The sequence below is a fragment of the Manduca sexta genome, chromosome 9 (genome assembly GCF_014839805.1).
Source record: "Manduca sexta isolate Smith_Timp_Sample1 chromosome 9, JHU_Msex_v1.0, whole genome shotgun sequence".
NCBI classification, from domain to species: domain Eukaryota; kingdom Metazoa; phylum Arthropoda; class Insecta; order Lepidoptera; family Sphingidae; genus Manduca; species Manduca sexta.
In genome coordinates this window covers 942,084-962,418 of record NC_051123.1, presented here as the reverse complement: position 1 = coordinate 962,418, position 20,335 = coordinate 942,084, and the positions used below count along the sequence as shown (strand labels likewise).

Genomic DNA, 20,335 nt, shown 5'->3' with positions numbered 1-20,335 from the left:
CGCGCGGACTGAATGACAACATAGTAGCTAGTCTCGTGAACATAAGTAATTTTTTTTCCATGAAAACATAAGGCAAATGATTTTATTTTATGCGTACTTTTTAAATGACTGAGAGCTTCGATCGCATAGTTGTACTGCGTGCGCGGTATGACAAAGTTAAGGTGCCGGGTTCAAATCTCGTAGTGGGTAAAGTGGTATTTGGTGTTTCGTTTATAACGACATGACCGCCCCTTTCACATCATTGGACGGTATACACAGGAGACAATTGGGTGCCCTGGTTGCACCTTATGTCTCCCTTTTGTGGACACAGGCGGGATGCGTGTTTGTTTTTTTAATGAAAATTGCTGTCCATAAACAGTAGCAATACGGTAATAACGTTATAATACATAATTAAAATGTGATTTTTTTATTTTACTTCGGATATATCTAAATAGCAATATTAATGTGCTATAAAAAAGGATCTTATAATACAAATAGGTTCATGTTATTTTTAACCGGCTTCAAAAAAGGAGGATGTTGTCAATTCGTCTGTATTTTTTTGTACGATACAAGTTATCCGTAAAGTAAAAATAGATAATATTTGTCCATAGTTGTACTGAAACGAAATAAAACGTTCGTGTCTTGCAGTCATAAACTCACTGATATTAATTTCGCTTAAATTAAATATTCTTTTATTAAAATCCAATATTTATATTTACAACTCATTATAATATAAATTTGAAAGGAAATTATATAAATTCAAAGTTAATTGAACATCTAAAACGAAAACTTATCGCTTGAACTATAAAAATAAATTAAAGAAACATATTTAAATAGGTAAATGTATTGAACATTTAAATATACCAGTGACCAAAAGTTTATCAGTTTGTTTGCACTAATCTCTAATAATGAATAGACTTACAATAATAGTAAATATAATGTTAAGCAACATAGATTGTTGTATTTTGATTTGACTATTTTCATTTCGTACACGAAGTCAATATCCAAACAAACTTATATACTTCTGTAATGCCTTATAAATATCCTATTTTAAATGTGTGCTTGTAAGTTTGTATCACTTGGCAGGTACAGTTTTGTCTACATCAACGGACTACGGAAGTCAAATCAGTCGGCTTTAAATAATTAAAAATTTGCATTTCCGTAATGTATTGTAAGTGATCTTTTCGGAGGCCCAACAGATCCCTTCCCCTTCTTTCTTAAAAACAGCATTCGTAACCACAATTTCCTTGACAAAGGTTGTACATGAACTAAAGTGATCACGTACCGCGAGGTGATTCACCTTGTTGTCTACCATAATAAAGAAAAAACTACCTAATGGACTTTGCCGCGTTTCGCCATATAGCCTAAATGTTACAGCTAGTACAGTTTTGAAAAGGCCTAACAAATAACCATCACGAAACCGCAAGCAACTTTTTTCCGTTCCAGATTTCTTTGATGTCTAGGCAGACATAGTTGCGTGCACTAAGTAGTAAAAACGTCTATAAAAATAAACTTTCTATTATTATTTTAGATAGCACGCACTCGTCTCGTGCAACGCTAGACTACGACCCTTTTTACCGATGGAAACTAGTTTTTGTGTTTTCTAATATCGAAAAAGCTGTCAAGTGAAAATTACTTACGTATTATTTTAATGCACTGGTGCATGAGTGTCCGAAAACGGTAACTTTTAAATTGACTTCCTAGTTCACATTTTCCAATATGAAAATGAACTGAGGCCTGGCCCTTCAGTAGTAGACTGATATTATAATATCGTCAAACCTAATTAATGACTTATGTTCCTAACCTAACATATAATTACACGCTAGGCTCGCGTTCTATTATAAACAAGTAAACTAAAAACATAAACTCGGAGAAATGTAAGTGCAGTTAACATACAGTTCTGCGTATACTCTCGATAAACTTGTACGAATATATACCTTTTTGTTAAAACATACCAGTCTAGTACCACTGCTCCGATGCAGATTTTTACACTAATCGGATTCTTCATTATCATAGCAGTAAAGGTATTTAATAATAGTTCTATAGTAGAGTTAGGAACAAAAACCAGCACCAAAACACATTTAAAAAACTACACATTTGAAAAGTAATCACGAACCCAAAATATCAATCTAACCTTGTTCACCAATGTGTAACAACCAAAACAGAACTATACAAAATCCGTTTATAAAAACTAGTCGAAACGAACAGTGAAGGGCGGCACGTTCGGAAGGTCACCTCGAGCAGTAGGGGGCATCTAGGAACGACCATCTGTCTTAGAGTTCCGTTTACTGACACTAGCTTTAATATTATTAAAACTTACTTTAAAATTATTAAAAAGCAGCGATAGCCTAGTTGGTTGTGGAACGGACTGCAGAGACGAATGCCCGCAGGTTCAAATCCCAAGGGCACACACTTCTGACTTTTCTATAAAATTATGTGTGTATTCTTTGTGAATTATCGCTTTTTTTACGGTGAAGGAAAACATGAGGAAACCTGCATACCTGAGAAGTTCTCTATAGGAATTTCGAGGGTGTGTGAAGTCTACCAACCCGCACTAGGCCAACGTTGTCGACTAAGGCCTAACTCCTCTCAGTAGTAGAGGAGGCCCGTGCCCAACAGCGGGACAGCATATAATACAGGGCTGATCTTATATTTATTTATAATAACACTTCACGAGACATATTAAATAAAAAGATTGCAACACGGTTTTACTCACGTAATTGTAGTCGGAATCACCGTCTAGTTTGCCACCAGGTTGTCGATATCTACAAATTTACTATGGATTTAGTTTACCTACTGCTATTCTCAAACGTTTCCAACTCCTCCTTATCTTTCTATTTGATTATTTTCGTTGCGGTAAAAGATTAGTGATCCCTGAGACTCGCCAAGCTTCACCGCTCGGAGTCATAAAACTGCCATTGATCTTGGCTTACAGGAGTTGCTGTGGTGGGTATAAAGGCGGGATAGTCTCTATTCTCAAACGTCTTTTTTACGTAATTCCATTACACATAATGTCCACATAGAGCATTGATAGACGAGAGAAGATTATCCCTCACCAGTCGATACAATTATGCCGGCCTGGTTGATTCGAGAGGCCCCTAGTCCGAGATTAGATTTCAGTTCTAGAACTACTTTTTCCAGAGTTTTTCGCTTGTGATTTGTGGTGTTGGCTCGAAGAGGCGACACAGGATGCCAACTTTCATACCAACCTAATACTTACATACTGATACAAGCGTGAGGATAAGTACATAGCTTTGCATATTTCCCAAGGCTATGTCATTTATCCTCCACTATTTTAAAATTAGCATCATCACGCGAAAATTACACATAATGGGGCATCTCCCCTACTAACAAGTGACATTATCACAACAATGTTACGCACGTAGATTTTGTAATTTAACCAACAATATTTCGAATCCCCATCTGCTAATTCTAGTTATATTCATTGACAACAAATTACAAATTGACACCATTGCATCTGATGGTAAGTGAAGTGTGGTCTAATTCGACTGACAAGAGATGATTACCCTCGACAGTCGACACAATTATGCCGGCCTGTTGGAGCCAAATATACACAGGTTGATTCCGGAACACATTTACGTGGGCCACTGTGGAGGCAAACACCTTGCGTACGTTGGTCGCTATCCACAGCACAGCAGATTTTCAGTTCGTTTGTACCTCAGAATAATAACTAAAGCCATTTTTATTCTGAGGTTTATATGTATATTTATTTATTTAAGGACCTCCAACGAAGACAATGTCGTAGCATTTTTACAATTAGCAATGAGACGTGCCTCTTCAGCATGCAAGTTTATATATTGGTACAACGGCAAAAATAATAATATTTGTTATTACTATTATTTAGATGAAGTTGAAGATAGGAATGAGTGCTCCGATGTAGCAAATTGTATTACTATTAGGAAACTACATTATCTTCGAATGCTACAGGCTATTTTTTATTCCAAGAACATATTCATATATGGACGGAGCCGTGATGGAAATTTCGTTATAATTGAGTTATTTTCCTTTTATGTTTGGATGATATTTCCTTAAAGTCTGGTATATTTTTACTCATGTTAGTTAGAGGCACATGGTTAAACAAATCCAGATCTTCATTCATTTGAGGATTATAAGACTCTAAATTTCATAACTAAGTTGCTTGAAATTAGAATTTGAGTATGCTATATAAACTCATATGCTTACGTATTGGATAAAATTAGATTCCACGCAGTATCGATACAGTTGACTCTCTGCCTACCTTGTATTCAAGTCTGTTATATAAGTATTAAATCTTAACATATTTGAACATCAAAATATGTTCTCTGTTGTATTTACACCCATTTTAAGACTTGGTGATGCTTTTGTACGCTCGTTATAGTATGAAATTGTTTACGACCTGACCTATATCGAAATAATAGTCGCAAAAGTTTATAAGAGTATCGTAGACTTAGTCTAATTTGAGTCGTAACATATGTAGCTAAAGTTCTTATCTGTGTGACGTATTACGCGCTAGTGCTCAGATAATAAACATTTATTTCGTAGTAACAATATTTTCAAATCATGTATTTATGCAAATTTCAAAGTCGAATCGTAATATATGTAAGTGTTGAGTACTATATAGACTTATTCAAAAGTCGTATAGACCTCAGCTTTAGTGTGGACCTGGTGATAAGATCCATTTATCTTGATGTAAAGACTATCCATCTTAACGAACTCGGCAAGCCGTGGTCCAGTAAGCCTGACCTTCCCTCATCTGCTGTTTCGCAAGAGCTTCGTTGATTAGTAAACAGCGCGTGCCGTGGACTGGCCGCGATCCAACGGCAGGTCAAACACGACTATAATTAGATATCACATATACATCATTCGTATCACGCCCTATATACGCAGTGCAGACTCCTGTGCATAGTTTAGAAGTGGGTACACCGCTTTATAGTTTGGCTACACTCGTGTGGGGTCTTGTTCTATGTTAAAAACAAAATAAACATACATACTTGAGACGATTGGAATCGAACTGGCTACAACATTGAAACACCAACACCGACACAAGATATCAACCGAACATGTGTGGCATAATGATGTCAATGTCCTCGCAGATGTTATCTACGCACGTACAAACACCATTATCGGAAAATTAAACTTAGATAGCGACGATGCCCGCTCAAAAACGCGGATAGATAACCGTACGTCGTGTATCGGAAACGGGCGAGAGACTGTCGCGTGGCGACACGACAACACGCGACATACAAACAACAAGCCGACAGTACCTGGTCACGATGTCGATCAGCAGCTCGCCTGCCGGAGTGGACCACACCATGCTACTACGCACACTCACACGGGGTCACCTGCACCATCGCACCGCGCGCGGATAAGGACCTCGCCACACGTTCCCGAGTGATAACGCGGCCAAACAAAAAAAAAACCGGGGTCCTAAGAAGGTCGAATGTGGTATTTTTTTTTCAGCCGAGCTGGCAACTTCGCCGGACGGACGCGCGTTCGTGTCGCGCGCCGCTCATTGGCCGAATGCGACGGCGGCCATCACTGTGCGCCGGCCGGTCGCCCAATGACGCCGCGTCCCGCACGCCCCGCCCACATCCTCGCAGCTTGTTGAATGAATTCGACGGCAGTCGCGCGCGGCACGTCGTGCCGGTCGCACGTGTACTAACTACATTGAGGATGTTCGTCACTTAGAACGCGGAGTGTCTAGTGACCACTCGAAACCTGAAGTATGAGGAACGACGAGACCACGGCAGTGACAGCAACTTGAAGCGAACACGACATCAAACGAATAGCTTAAACTACTGACTCGTTAACTTAAAACTATAAAAGTTGAAGTAATAATAAAGAAAGTGAAAGTTACGATTTATGGTCCAGTCTTGACGCTAAGAGTTTCATGTTCGGGTACCACATTCAGTGCACTTCATAATGTAGTCTGATGCTTAGACGGCACCTGCTGCCTCCGTTGGTTCTTTACCTGCAACAAAACAACCACATTTTAACTATACCACACTTGGAATATCTTAGTGGAATTTTAAATTAAATTTATTCGAAATTTGAAATTCTATCGAAGTGTTGAGACTAGACACTATGAGAAAAAATTTGGTGATGAATACGTATGTAGGTAGGACAAAGTACGTGGTAGGTACAATAAAATATGTCACGAAACTATTAAATTTTAGCTCCAGACTGCATTTCCGTAAATGTGAATTTTAAGTGAAAACAAAATTAACTTGAAAAATAATCTCATTTATACCAAACACACCTCACCGATATCACCTCTATAATATACACTTTATGGAGTTTGTAATCTGTGTTAGACTTGATTATTTAGTGGTCAGCGTGACAGCGAGCGTGACCGCTTTCGCCGAGCACGCAATGCTAACACGTTTGCAACGCTTCCTGATGTTACTTGGGAAATCCCTCTGGTTCTCAAGTGTAAGCAACATTATCAAAAATAATAAAGGACTAATTGTGACCTTGAAATTATAAGAGTAATGAGCAATAAATCAAGTTTGAATTTGGTTTTATTTCTACTCATAGAATTATGTTTTGAATAAATAACTGATTGTAGCGTTTGTCTGGTTGCAGCCTACTCTTGTGTGCACCGAAGTTTTAAGTTCGATTTCCAGGTTCTAAAATATTTTTTTCATAATTTGATTCAAAAAGACACATGCTTACATCATTCTTTAATCATGAGTATAAAACACATTCTTATTTTTATTAATAATTATCGACTTTAGTACTACTTCGAAAAATTCGCCACTTGAGATTTTTTTTTAGCAAAAAACACTTTTACCCCAAGCAACAAAGTTTTTGGCATCCGCTAGAAATGTCATGGCGGATAATGAAGAGACTTGTAGTCATCGACAACCCCTGGAATTTCCGAAATGAGTGACTGAGTCATCGATTTTAAATATATCGGCCATTTGGATTTTATTTTAGTTAAGGACTTGACTTCAGACACTACATACAGGATTAATGAGTCATTCTTATGTTTTTGAAAATGGCTGGAGATTATATTATTAGTACATTTTTGATTACTTACTTATTAGAGACATATCAAGAAAAATCATAAGAAACAAAACGATGTTGTCTTTCATTCTCATCCTTTCGCTTTTATTCAACCTACATTTCAACGTCAGATCAGCAATGGACTCTAGTTATTTTAGTCCTATAATACAATATTACTGGATTTAGGTGGCCCTGTTTTATACCACGGAATAACTACACGAGCAAACCATTTGCCTGAAGTACATCTGCTTAAGTACTAACTCCATATAGGGTTTTGTAGTCAAAACACAACACTGCACTCTCTACGTTCTCTACACGCAGGTCTGTTAAATATAATACCTATACTTTACAATATTTTTTAATATTAGATGGCATGAATTTGTAAACTTTTGTACCAGATATGCGACACAAAATGGCGGCCACCAACTCTAAATATTTCCTGTATAATTGATAATTTACGAATTAAGTCAAGGCAACAACCCCCATTCCGCTGTTACTAATTTAGGCAGAACAACCGCAAAAAAGTAAATATAAGGAAACGTAATACTGATTCTACGTAGCCGCCATTTTGTATAGTTTAGTTCAGGTAAACCCTCCGCGCGGAGTGTTATACATTTCAGTGGTTAGTGGGATGAGAACAATGTTCCAAGATTTCATATTTGACATCGTGGCAGTTGCGAAGGGTGAAATTTTTCAAAAGGTAACTCGAAAAAAATTGCCGTAGTTAACATATCGCGACCAACCAATAAACGTAAAAGGGAAGCCGGTAGGAGTCTGCTTGAATGGACGCTTCTAGACTGCATCGTGGGTATATAGAGACGGTGGTGGTCTTAGTAGGTTTATAGTAAACTTTGTTTTAGCTAGAATTTTATACACAAGACTATCTTAGCCATATAATAGTCCTTATCAACTATAATCAAACTTGCTCATACACCTATATTTGGTGGTGCTTCAGGATCCATCCGAACGATACTCAAGACCTAAAAGCTGATGTTAAATAATAAGAAAAATAAAAACAATCATGCTTAATGAGAATTACTCAGATTCCAATTAAAGACTATATATATTGCTTATAACAAATACGCCTCGTATCCGAGGGGGAGGGCAGAGTTCAAACGCTATCGCGGTCGCTGCTTTTAGCGTTATCGTAAATTAAGTAACACTGTACGGTTCACAGCAAATTTTATAGTTATAAAATGAACTGGGGACTTGAGTTTATTTCTCGCATTTATTTTATATTTCTCTTTGGTTAAGTGTATTTCATTCAACTCGAAGACTAATTTGTGCTCGATATGATGGTGCTTTAGGATATGATGGAGGAGAAAAGCATGGCGAAAATTTGCTGTATTAAATTGCACCTCTGTCGAATCCTAAAGAAATAAAAGAGGAACTATGTATCCGAGTATCGGAATCTGTTAAAAACCAGCTGGTCATTTTAAGTAAATAATATTCGAAGGTATAGGAACTCTACCGCACTAGGCCACCGTGGTATAATTTTTAATTTTAATCGTATCTTTTAGGCCTTACATTTAAGGACATATAGATACGGTTTAGAATACACGGGAAACTTTGATTTTATTATATCTTAGCATAGATTTTAGATAAAATTATCATCTGAAATGTACGTTGGCTGGTGGTAGGATATATTCACCCGGATAGCGACCACCGTACATAAGTTGTTCAAACACGCCATAGTGGCCCTAGTGCTTAACGGGATCAGCCTGTGTATATCCGGTTCCAACAGGCCGTCATAATTATGCCGACAGCCGAGGCGTAATCATCTCTCGTCAGTCGACATTCTACTGGACCCCACTCCACTTACCATCAGCAGTGGCGACACTTTCACGTACACGTATGAAAAAAAATAGCTAAGTGCTTTTATAACTCGTCCTTACATTATGTATATTATTGTACCGAAGTTTATATCTAATAACAAGAACATAATCATCGCGGATTGCGTAATGTTTATGTATACGTAACTTCGTTAGTTTTTCGTCTATTACATTTTAATATAGTATATTATACAACTAGAAAGTAACTTTATATTCCCTAGTTTAGAGGATATTTTATAATACTTATTGATTTTTTTACTTCGACTTACTCAAGGGTAAGGAAACATGAAAATTGTGGAAGTATAGCTTTGTTTTTACTTTATTGCTAGAAACAATTAAGTGCATCTTCCTCGTTGTAAAGCAGAACACAAAATCAATAGCGCCGACGATTCTTTATACTCTACTGCGGGAACGATGCACAATACTTTTATCGACAAGAAAGTTTCAATAATTTTATATCACATATATATTTTTTTAATAAAAATCTATCTTACTTTTTTTATAAAAAACATGTATATTTTACTTTAGAGATAGTCCTTGGAAATATTGAACCGATTATAAAAATGGCTTTACTAATAGCTATGCTTATCGTGGGTGACGTCTATATATTTCTGCGATTTTATTTCTATGAATAATTACTGACTGGCAGTATCGTAAAGATTTAGTTCTCTAACCAAATTATTTATCGTCAACCTAGTTCTAAAGAATCTTCCATTTAAAGATTTGGTCAGATAAGGTACATTATGCTTGGTTGCGAATATTTATTCCCAGAAAATACCCTTAGCGAAAGCATTAATTTACACATATAATAAAATATTCAATTTTTCATGTCTATACCTTAAATGTTTTTAGAAAAACAAAACTAGAAGAGGAATAAAACACGAAACAACTTTTGAATTTTTTACGTTTTGGTCAAATGTTCTTTGACGTATCACGCAAAAGCCATGAAAAATATTAAGAGTTACTGTAAATAATACAGGGTCTTTTTGATCCCATTATTAAATGAAACCACATATTCATCTTTACCTCTGCTAACATTGTGCCGAAAATCATCCACATATAACCCCAATATCACCAAAATCCCAGTGTTTGTTTTCTGATTTTTTGATAATTTTGTAGCTAAGTGCAGATGTATCGTGTGCATGGGCTACTTTCAGTCTGAAGCTATTTTTGTCGCTGAGACTAATTCTCTTACAGTAGTAGTGACATTAGGATGTGTAAAATTAAAATTATTTATTATTGATATTTATTTTTACGAAATTCAACTTTTTTATTTATTATTTAAACATATATAACACATAACAGTTACATTACGATCTTTCCTTTTTTATATCTACGTTTCGAATAACTTGTGAATTGTTGTTATTCAAGAAATATATGGTTTCATTTAGTAAAGCGACGCCAAAACGACCCTAATTAGACCGACGAAACCATATTAAAAGAACGTATAATCCCTGCCCATCCACGACGCGAATATGACACAGCGGTCACGTATATGTCTATGTTTTCCGCATTTGGCACAGAACTTGACCTAGTTCAGGGGCTATCTGCACTCCGCAGTGATACCGCTGATCGATACGGCGACCTGGTTTACACTATGTACACTGTACATGCGCTATGAATTATTCAACTTTAGAGATAACGTTTATACACGATTATAATGGCTTTGGAAACTCATAATATTGTTTATGGCTGAAAATATTAGTTATGCTATGTTAGTTGTAATACGTTTCGGCAAAAGTAAGAGTTCAATTTAAACGTTTTACAAATTATACATTAATTTATTTCCCAATACCAACGTAAGATTTTATCTAAAATTAAGAACAGGTTTTAAAATAGTACCGATAGGACACGACGTACAATATATATAGGCAATGTACATTTTCATATAATAGTTCAAAAATTAAGCGCTTGTAAACTCAACAAAATCAAGCAGAGAAAATATCCTAAACAATGGCGAAGGATGAAATTTTCTAAAATTGAACGCGACACAACATCTGTATAAGTAGAAGTAATATTCATAAATACGGATTGCAAATCGTTCTAATGATATTTAAATATTACATAAATTACGAAAGGAAAGCCGGGTTATATGGACCCTGCGCCACTGCTAGTGAACTTTGGAAAAGAAATACCAATAGAAACACAGCAATTGTTTCTAACCACATCATTTCCCATTACGGCCACCAATACGCAACATTCTGACACTATCAATTGCCAGTTAAATTGGGGCCAATAGACAGCTGCTTGACACCAGTGGCCACTTCGATTGCACGGCGCGTTCGCGTCTCGGCATCGAAGGCCGGTCGATTTCGATGATTTTTCACTACGCAATATCACTGGTGGATGGTGTCTGTATTTCCGGAAGGCACGGTCTTTAGCTTTTTTTTATTACTTTGAATGATAAGACGAGCTTGCCGTTTGTCTGATGGTAAACGATACGACCGCCCATAAATGGTACAAACACCATCCAACACCTTGAATTATAAAGTAATGTTTGATATTCCATTGCGCTCGGCATCCTGAGACATGAGATGTTAAGTCTTATTATATCCAGTAGTTACACTGGCTACAATATTCTTCAAACTGGAACACAACAGTGACTACACATTGTTGGTGGCGGCAGAAATAGAAATTGCGGTGGTACCTACCCAGGTGGACTCTCACATATGAGAGACCTAATAAAAATAAATAAAAATAAAAATTAGTTTAATCTGAACATACCTTTATTTTTATTGATTAAATATTATCATTCATATTTACTGTTTATAGTGGGCCATGTTAGCATTCCACAGAGGTAAAAATCAAGATAGCATACAGCATTCCATAATAGGACTTAGAGGTCATCTAGACCTTGTATTATATTATAATAAACTTAATATTAAAAGCATTGAAGCCACTCCAGATTTACAATTAACTTGTGGTTGATAAGAGTTGTAATGGCGTATTGCGATTACCTCATTTCGTTAGGTTGCAGCTTGTGTGAACGCATAATTGTGACTGCATGTGAGGGAAGCAGAGAAAGAAATAAGGTGTTCGCTGGTAGTAGGATATATTTTTAATCCGCTTGGATAATGCCCACTGTATACAAGACGTTAAAACCAGCCATATTGGCCACGTATGTCGCGATTCGGAATCAGCCTGTGTATATCTGGTTCCAACAGGCCGACAGAATTGTGTTGATTGTCGAGAGGTAATCATCTCTCGTCAGTCGACATTCTATTGGACCCCACTCCACTTACCATCAGGGGCAGTGGGGTAACTTTGCCTGAATTTGTCTATTTCGGACTGTCGTCAATAAAAACAGCAAGATTTGCATCACTTAAGGTTATAGCTTAAGGTCCATTTTCATACATTTTGTTTCACCTTTAATCTGGGTAACTAAACAAGTATTGACAAGTAAAGAATTTAAATTCACGTCTAGTTAGTGATTACTTCTCGCAGTTGAAAGAAAAACGTAAAAATAATTAATATGCATGGATATTTCGGCCTTTAAAATTTAATACGACGAAATTTTTAAGCTATAACCTTAATCCTTTTCTGTAGTAATTTTTTTTTATAATTACTAAAAATAGCGTGTAGTGAAACAGGTGGTAATGTTTTTTTCCTCGTATTTAGACTTAGTTCAAGTTCAGTTTAAAGATTAAGATGGTATACGAGTGAAGGTTTAGACTACAACATGGTCTAATAAAGTTACTGAGTTGAATCTTTCCTTTACATTAAAGAGCTACAACTGCGCCACGAAACTACGTAGATAATAATTTTTTTTTGTCCGCCACAACAATAAGAAATCAACTGCATACACTATACGAAACGTTACCTGCGCAGTACCATTCATTCAACCTTTTCTTGTAACAAAAACATCGTCTGTACATATTTGTATAAAATCTGTCAGCCCTGCAGGTGTGCGGAATGCGATAAAGCGGCGTCTGGGCTGCGCGGGCGCACGCACACACACAGAACTGAAAGTACGCGCTGTGTGTGTGTGTGTGTGTCGAACTGGTCCGTGCATCAGCTCTCGCAGTGATTTTAACCTTTCAACACCGGCTGTACATACTAATGCGATGTTTGTATACAAGTGAGAGTGTACGTCCTAAATACAAATAACAGTGGCTAAACTGTGGGAGGATAGCTAGTGGCTACTTACTCTTGCCAACTTTATGAATTCGTAGATGTTGTGATTTTCTTTTAAGAAGCATTTTGGGATAATCGCGTCGACTGGCGAGGGATAAACATCTCTCGTCATTTAACGCTGTCTGGACCCACGCATTTGCAGCGAGGTCATTTGTGCACGCATAGAAAAATAAACAATATACCTATACGTAATAATTTGCTAGAAATATCAAATAAATATTTTATTATGCATTTCAAATAGGTATGTATGGTCACATCCTTGTACAACGGAGGTAGCTAGTCGTTACAAGGAGGAAAACTATATTCTATTAAATTAATACGTGTGTTGGTAGAACATAGTGTCTAGCCATGAAATATATCTTTTGAATACATTATAATATAAATTATAACTGACATGTTATATACTGTTATCATACTAATTATTTTAAAGGTAAAAGTAGTATATGTAAGCGGGTATAGCCTAGCAAGAAATGGGCTGAAATTTAAAGTTTCTTTGAGCCTTGAACATGCTATAACATTTCATCAGTAGTTTTAAGGGATAACATTGTGAGATAAGAAAGCCTTCCAAAACTTGGAAGGTATGTGGTATCTCCCAGACATCATACTATGATAGGCAAAAGCTATTCAACAGTAGAGGAGACCACAGCATTAACACCGCACTGTCATTTTATTAATAGCATTTAATAAAGACTGGTTAATTTGAAATGAAGCAAGTTATAAATAAGTACGAATTTTTATGTTATGATTTAATTTTAACTTCTCGACGTTTCCATGCAGCCTTCATGGTCACCGAACTGGTGTTGTCGTCCGTGAAGTAACGCCTTCATTTTAAAATTATACAAAAATAAATTTTATGAGATGAGTTCACGGTGTCTTGATATTACTAAAATGGTACAATAAGACGCAAATGGGAACGGAGTCGTAAACAAGCGTATCAGGAAGGAAAACCGCGGTGCTTCACCCCATTATCGCGATGACGAATTCGTGATAAATGCGGCTATTATTACATTATTAAAACTGGATAGGTATGTATTAAGTGCTGCCGCATTGTATTTTTACTGCCAAATACCACTGTTGTGTTCCAGTTTGCGCTCTGTAGCCAGTAATACTTGATATGGGACCTATGAATGTGTCATAAGCTAATTGTAAAGCCATGGAATGCTGTAAATTTATCGTAAACAATACGGTCATAGTCTATATGAATCTTTTTTGTATTCTACTCCGGAATACAAAAAAGCACCACTACAAAGCAAGCTATCGCTTCATAAATTGTTCGGAATAAAAAAACTGTTTTACTTCTATATAAATGCGTCCTACTGCCCCATATAGTTGCGGTTAAAGTGCATAAAAATTAAATCAATAAATTAATTAACCTGAAACTGTAATATCAATATCGAATGAATGAACGAATGAGCGAGTGAGTGAACGAGACAGCGGTGTTATGTCACGTTTATTTGGGTCACGGCGGAACTAGGTCATTATCCGCTCATAACTTCAGTAAAATACGGATTAATATTATGTTGAACTATTTTAAATGTTGATGTCAACATATTGTTTTGAGTCACGTGGTTTTACTGCAATGCGATTGGGCTTCAAATCCAAGTTTACTTAACTTCTAGACATTCTTATCCTCGAATCCGTTATTGCCCATCTTATAAGGCAGTATTGACGGCATTTTAAGCCTATCTTCATGTTCACTGATAATAGCAATGTAATGTGTATTATAAGTTTATAAAATTAATCATAAACAAAGCAATCTAGCGCCATAACCTACACAAAGATCTTAAACTGTACATTTCCCGCAACTTTTTATTCAAGCATCTTCCGATCGATTCAACAAACCAGACGTAAAATCTAAAAGGAATCCGACATAATTCCTCTTTGTTAGTGGCTATAAAACCGGGATCTAGCCCGATCCCATCTAGGCTAGATCTAGGCTGGGATCTAGGGTTAGGCTATTTAAGCGTTTACATTGCAAGCCGGGCACACAGTGTTTCGATATCAGAGTAAGAACAGTTTGAAGAATTCCATTTTACTTATACAGATACGATATTTGTGAAGATGTTTGTGAGGGAACTTTGTAGGATTTTTGATGATATTTAGTGTATTGAGAGATCAAACCGTGGATTACCATTTAGACTACTCTTTATCCCAGAAAAGTTGTCACTACACCGACACGTATACCGTGAAAGAATTTTCACGCGTGCCTGGCGGCGAAAACACCTACTTTTTAAATAAATGTCAGTTTGTGATAAAAAGTGAGTTGGGACGTATAATCCGCATTTGTACTGTAGTCAGCACCTATCAAGCCATGTGGATGCCAGGTAGAAACTTCGCCTGGTTTCGGCACATCGCAGGATCGGGACATTCGGTATACACCCAGTAACAACTCGGCGTATTTCTCATATTTTCATCCTGCTTGCTATGAGACCCTAGTACTTTTTTTATGAATTAGACAAGTGACCCAACTTCCACTCCTGGGGACTTATTCTCTATCCCGCACGTTATTTTGACAGTGCGTAACAAGCACGTAACACAACGCATCATGTTTAGGACTATAGAAATTTGGCTTACAGAATATCATTCCACGCACATTTCTCGAAGATAAAATGACACGGCCGCGTTACGCGTTTACACTATCATACAGAATAAGGGCCCTGATGGTAATGGACCATGCTTGTGGATGAAGATCGCTATCCAGGCGGATACAAATATTGCACCACCAACAACTTTTTGTAGGGATAAGACGTAAAAATGTTTCCATCACGAGAAGAGTAATTTTATGGACTTTCGCCGCTGATGGCCGCTTCATCACAGGTTCGCATATTAGATTTTTAATTGCACATTATCGAACCCATCACCACTTTATTAATAGTTATTGAACTACTTAAGCTGTCAAACGTGAGATTCTATTTCTAGGACAAGCTTATCAAAATCATGTTTTTCGATATAATTATTTATGAATTCACATTTCCGCTCAATGTGATAGACTTGCCACTATAATAAAACCATGGTAAACCTATGACACTAACAGCACCTCTATCTATTGGATATAGTTATTTACAACTTTTCGATTGCAAGTATTTGCCGTATCGATTCACGTAGTTAGATAGTCTAGTATTTTGCAAGCTCGTCCTAAGTGATGCAACCTGCGAGCAACATCTGAAAGGTTGTTTGTTGCTAAACACATTCTAGTTCAATTGAATTAACGTGACGGATATTTTCTGACAGATTTCAGCTAGAATTAATTCACAAAATCTCGTCTGCGAGAAATATCGAAAGCGGGAACAAGTCATGTCCCTACGTAAACGGGTTTCAATTTAATTATATTTTTTCATTCATTATTCACCACACATAATTCAATTAAGTATATTTTTAAAAATTTAAATTTCTCCAACCCGCAAATGCACGAATTCGTGACATACCCCAATCGGTCCCAACCCCTCGCACCGAAACAGTATCAGATGGGTTGCTAAGCAACGGACGACCTTTCTAGGACGCCCTCCGAAACGCAATTAATTAAAAGTCCCGCTCAAGTCCTGCCCGACCTTGTTCGGTTGGATTCCAGAAGCTACGCCCTGTACACGCTGCGAAATCGTACTTTTTTTTCTCGAAACGAGAAATTACCCCCGGGCAAAGCACGGACAAGAAACTTTCAACAATGACCCCAATTTGAGAGTATATTAAAAATAAATTGGTGTAATTATGGGTTTTGTTTCGTTCTTTTACGTGTTACGGACCCATTTTGAGCGAATGACTTATGGGGTATTTGGAAAATTAGTTCGTAATTACGTAATTATATGTAGAATGCATACTTTTTGTTTTATTTACTGTGATACTTGTAAATTTGGTTTATGTAACACAAGTGGGTATTTCAGTCGACCTAACTTTATTACTTAACTGAAAATGGTTATTACTATTCATGATTACAAAACATGGAGCATTGGGACTACCTTTTCGTAATATGTATGAATTTATTGCTAGAAGATAGATATAACGTCTCTTATTGACATATTTAAAAACCATTATCATTTAAAATAAATCGCAATTCATTTTCTAAAACGATTCCTATAACTTCCTACAAGAATATTACTGGTACATAACAACAGCGCAAAAAATATACTAAAATAAATTACTCGACAGAGGAACAGCTGATTCTCGCCGGGACCCGCCTCAAGGTCTCGGGGGGTGGTGCCCCCCGCGCGGGTGGGGGCTAAACACCCCGTCGGCGCTGCGGGAGCTACCCCCGGCGAGTTTTCGCTCCCAGCCTAACCTAAAAATTACTCGTTGCTTTTTAAGGTAAAATGTGGAGTAAAAAGGATATATTTTATATCCGAGCCGCTTTATGAATAGTGTACATGTTTGAGGTATTTTTGTCGATAGAATGTTATTTACATACAAATAAAGTTATAAAAGCACTGGGGTATTACGTAAAATAGGCAATAGACTTTACCCCATTTGGTAATAAATCGCAAGCTTAAACCCCAACTTCGCTGTCTACATTTAGGTTATCGATTCGGCCAAGGAAGTCTAGACTTCCATTGTTCTGAGTACTACTGCCATCAAACTCTAAATACAGTTGGAGTGGCTCCGCAGAGGACTTGGCTCTGACATCTAGGTCAAAGGAATTTACGCTATATACCTAGATTTGGGGAAATAGCGAAACCAATGTTTGAATCTGAATGGTTATTGTTCTTTATTATAGAAAGCTAGAGGAAGGGATAAGAATGTGGATTCCAGGTAATCGGTGCGATGCCGATCTTTGAAGTCTAGGGTGGCCTTTTTCTCGACTGTCTTCAATTGTTATCAGTCGGAGCAAGCGAAATCTATTTCTATAAGAAGAAAAGAAAGTCTTTGCAAATCGTACCACTAAGGAACACCGCCTATTCAGCCGAGACTTTACGTCTATTTTAGGCGGATTTATGATTACTTACTTAATTACCACTGTGGGTTATGGATTGACAAACTTTACAAATGAAATCATTGCATCACTAAATCTAGAGGTATGCACATCCCCTTGTATTCCTTCACGCTTGGCAAGTGATATACGCAGAGGAACAAAAACGAGATCATAAAACAAAAAATCTTAAGCACCTAAAACACATTAAAGGTCACACGTATTAAAGAGGTCGTCTTGAATTAGACGTTTTTACGTTGACTCTTGAACTTAAACTTTTTGTCTGTCTTATGTATAAACACTACATTTTAACACGGATAGACTATTATTCATGCTCGTACAACTTAATATTGCAACGAAAATCGTTGGCTTGACTATTATTAGAATCACTAAACTAGAAATACCAATTGAAGATCTACACGGCGTTGCTCTATAACCATTATTCGAGAACATTATGGTCTTACAGTGCAATTAAGCTAGCTATCGTGTCTTCCAAATCGAGACAGTACTCGTATCTTGGCTTAGCCAGAAATAAAGCATACTGGTGATTTGTCGAACAAAGGACTTTGCACCTAGCACATACTCCAGACAATTATCAAATGGAATATACAGTCGATTTTAATGGAAACCAAAACAAACCACATCGATCAGACATTATGCTCAAACCAATTTGATCTCATAGGAAATACAAAAGCGAGACAACGAGGCACACGAATAGCTAGTCTATTAGCTGACGTCATTTGTAAACCCAATGTGACTTTGGGCAATGAGTGGTCAGCAGAGTTCACCTTTACATGGCGGAAAAAAATTGTCTGATGACATCACGGTCTTCATTTGTTGTTGTATGAGTTTCAACAATATGCTTCGTGATAAACTACCTGTTATTTGGATGTACTGTGTAAGTCTTCGAGCTATAGTAGATGCAATGGCCTTGACGCCCTGCGTTAAAGCTTTTGAATCTTGATACATTAAAAACAAATCTTCACCAATGTTGAAAAAATAACAGCCAGAGGTTGGAAACTAACGCGGATTCCAAATGCAAGACGGCACGACCGGTAAGACGCCGCAGCGCCAAGTTCTTTGTCGATTCGTATTATATTCACTTAACAGTGCCAAGTGCCCGTAGTACGTAACGAATATGAAATTTTGAATCGCTTTGTTGAAATAAAACGATAGTTGTAATAATTGTAAACATGGTGCTGGCACGGAAATACGATTCCATATTCATGCCAGAATTGCTTTTTCGTTTTTTGTAAGCCATTCAAAATTGGGACGCGATTTGGCTTCTTATAATAAAAGGACTTTTTAGGTGCGTCTTTGTCTGAGTCTTATTCGGATCGACTTTATATTTTCTTTGCTTTATGTTCTTCAATAATATTTCTTTACGTTACTAATCCATTCGAAGTAGCACAGTAGAACTTTAAAAATACTAAACTTTGTCTTATTTAAATGGATTACCACATTATGAACTTGGATCATCAATAATTTCTTTTTTAAACCTAAAGTTCGTACAGTATGCCTGCATTTAATGGTGAGTATGAAACAAGAGCCATCGCTATCATAACGCTAGAAGCGATAAAAGCGTTTCGTAGAATTGGAACAAAGCACCCTTTTATACTGAACTGAGAAAGTCTCCTTTCGCTCGATTTACTTGACGCTACTGTCGACATCTAAGAGAACTTCGACTTCGTGGAAAAAATAACGATTATTTGACGTGCAATTGTTTCGAAAACTATTTCTTTCTATATAACTACGTAGTTATTTTCTTTGCAAAAAGGACCAAGTGAAACACGTACACTTATTTTGAATCGAGTTCGGATAAGATTTAGTCAATATCCATTACGTGGTACTCATTTTACACTTTAACAAGTTACTCGAAACTAGAAACAGCTTAGTTATTTTTCATATATTTCTCTTAACAAAACAAAGAAACACACATCACGCCTGGGTAGATAGAGGTACAACCAGGGCAACTTTACTTTGTGTTCCGTCCTATGATATAAGGTCGAGCCAATCGCCATAAAGGACACAAATTCCTAGATCCGGGCTGATATTGAGCAGAAATACCCAAATAGAACTGCACTGAGGCAGTCATTTGTTATCATTATGTTTCCCACTTTCCACAATTTACTTGTATTCCAATTTCTATCGATGTATTCATTTTTACTATGCGTGGCGCCTCACTATGCTATTGGCCAACAGTTGGCCGCTTGTAATAAAGTTCGTTAGCCGCACTCAAAATTTGTTACGCTCACTAAAATACGACTGTAGCAGATTCCTCTATGGTTACTTTCGGTTACTAATCGACTTGGCCACGTCAAACTTCACTGCAATCGTACAATCGATGTCATTTACAATTCATATTATTTAGCCTGAGAATTCTTATTCATAAAAGATTATATCATAATTATCCTTGAATCTCATAATTACACCAACCAATCTATTTATGTTTTCACTTTCACATAATCTGGTAATAGAATAAAAT

At 36.8% G+C, this 20,335-nt stretch overlaps 1 protein-coding gene across 12 annotated transcripts in view; it reads right to left on the bottom strand.

Moving 5' to 3' along the window:
• Positions 1–20,335, bottom strand: part of LOC115455707 — a 150,202-nt gene that overhangs the window by 63,913 nt on the left and 65,954 nt on the right. For 6 of the 12 annotated variants that reach the window (XM_037436686.1, XM_037436689.1, XM_037436687.1 and 3 more), the window contains exon 1: positions 5,244–5,950. The exons of 2 other annotated variants lie outside the window; for them this stretch is intronic. In XM_037436686.1, coding sequence (XP_037292583.1) covers positions 5,244–5,293 — 50 coding nt within the window. In that variant the 5' untranslated portion in view covers positions 5,294–5,950. Of the gene's footprint in view, positions 1–5,243; positions 5,992–20,335 lie in introns of those variants that run through there. 4 more of the 12 variants (XM_037436684.1, XM_037436685.1, XM_037436682.1 and 1 more) reach the window with 2 other exon arrangements.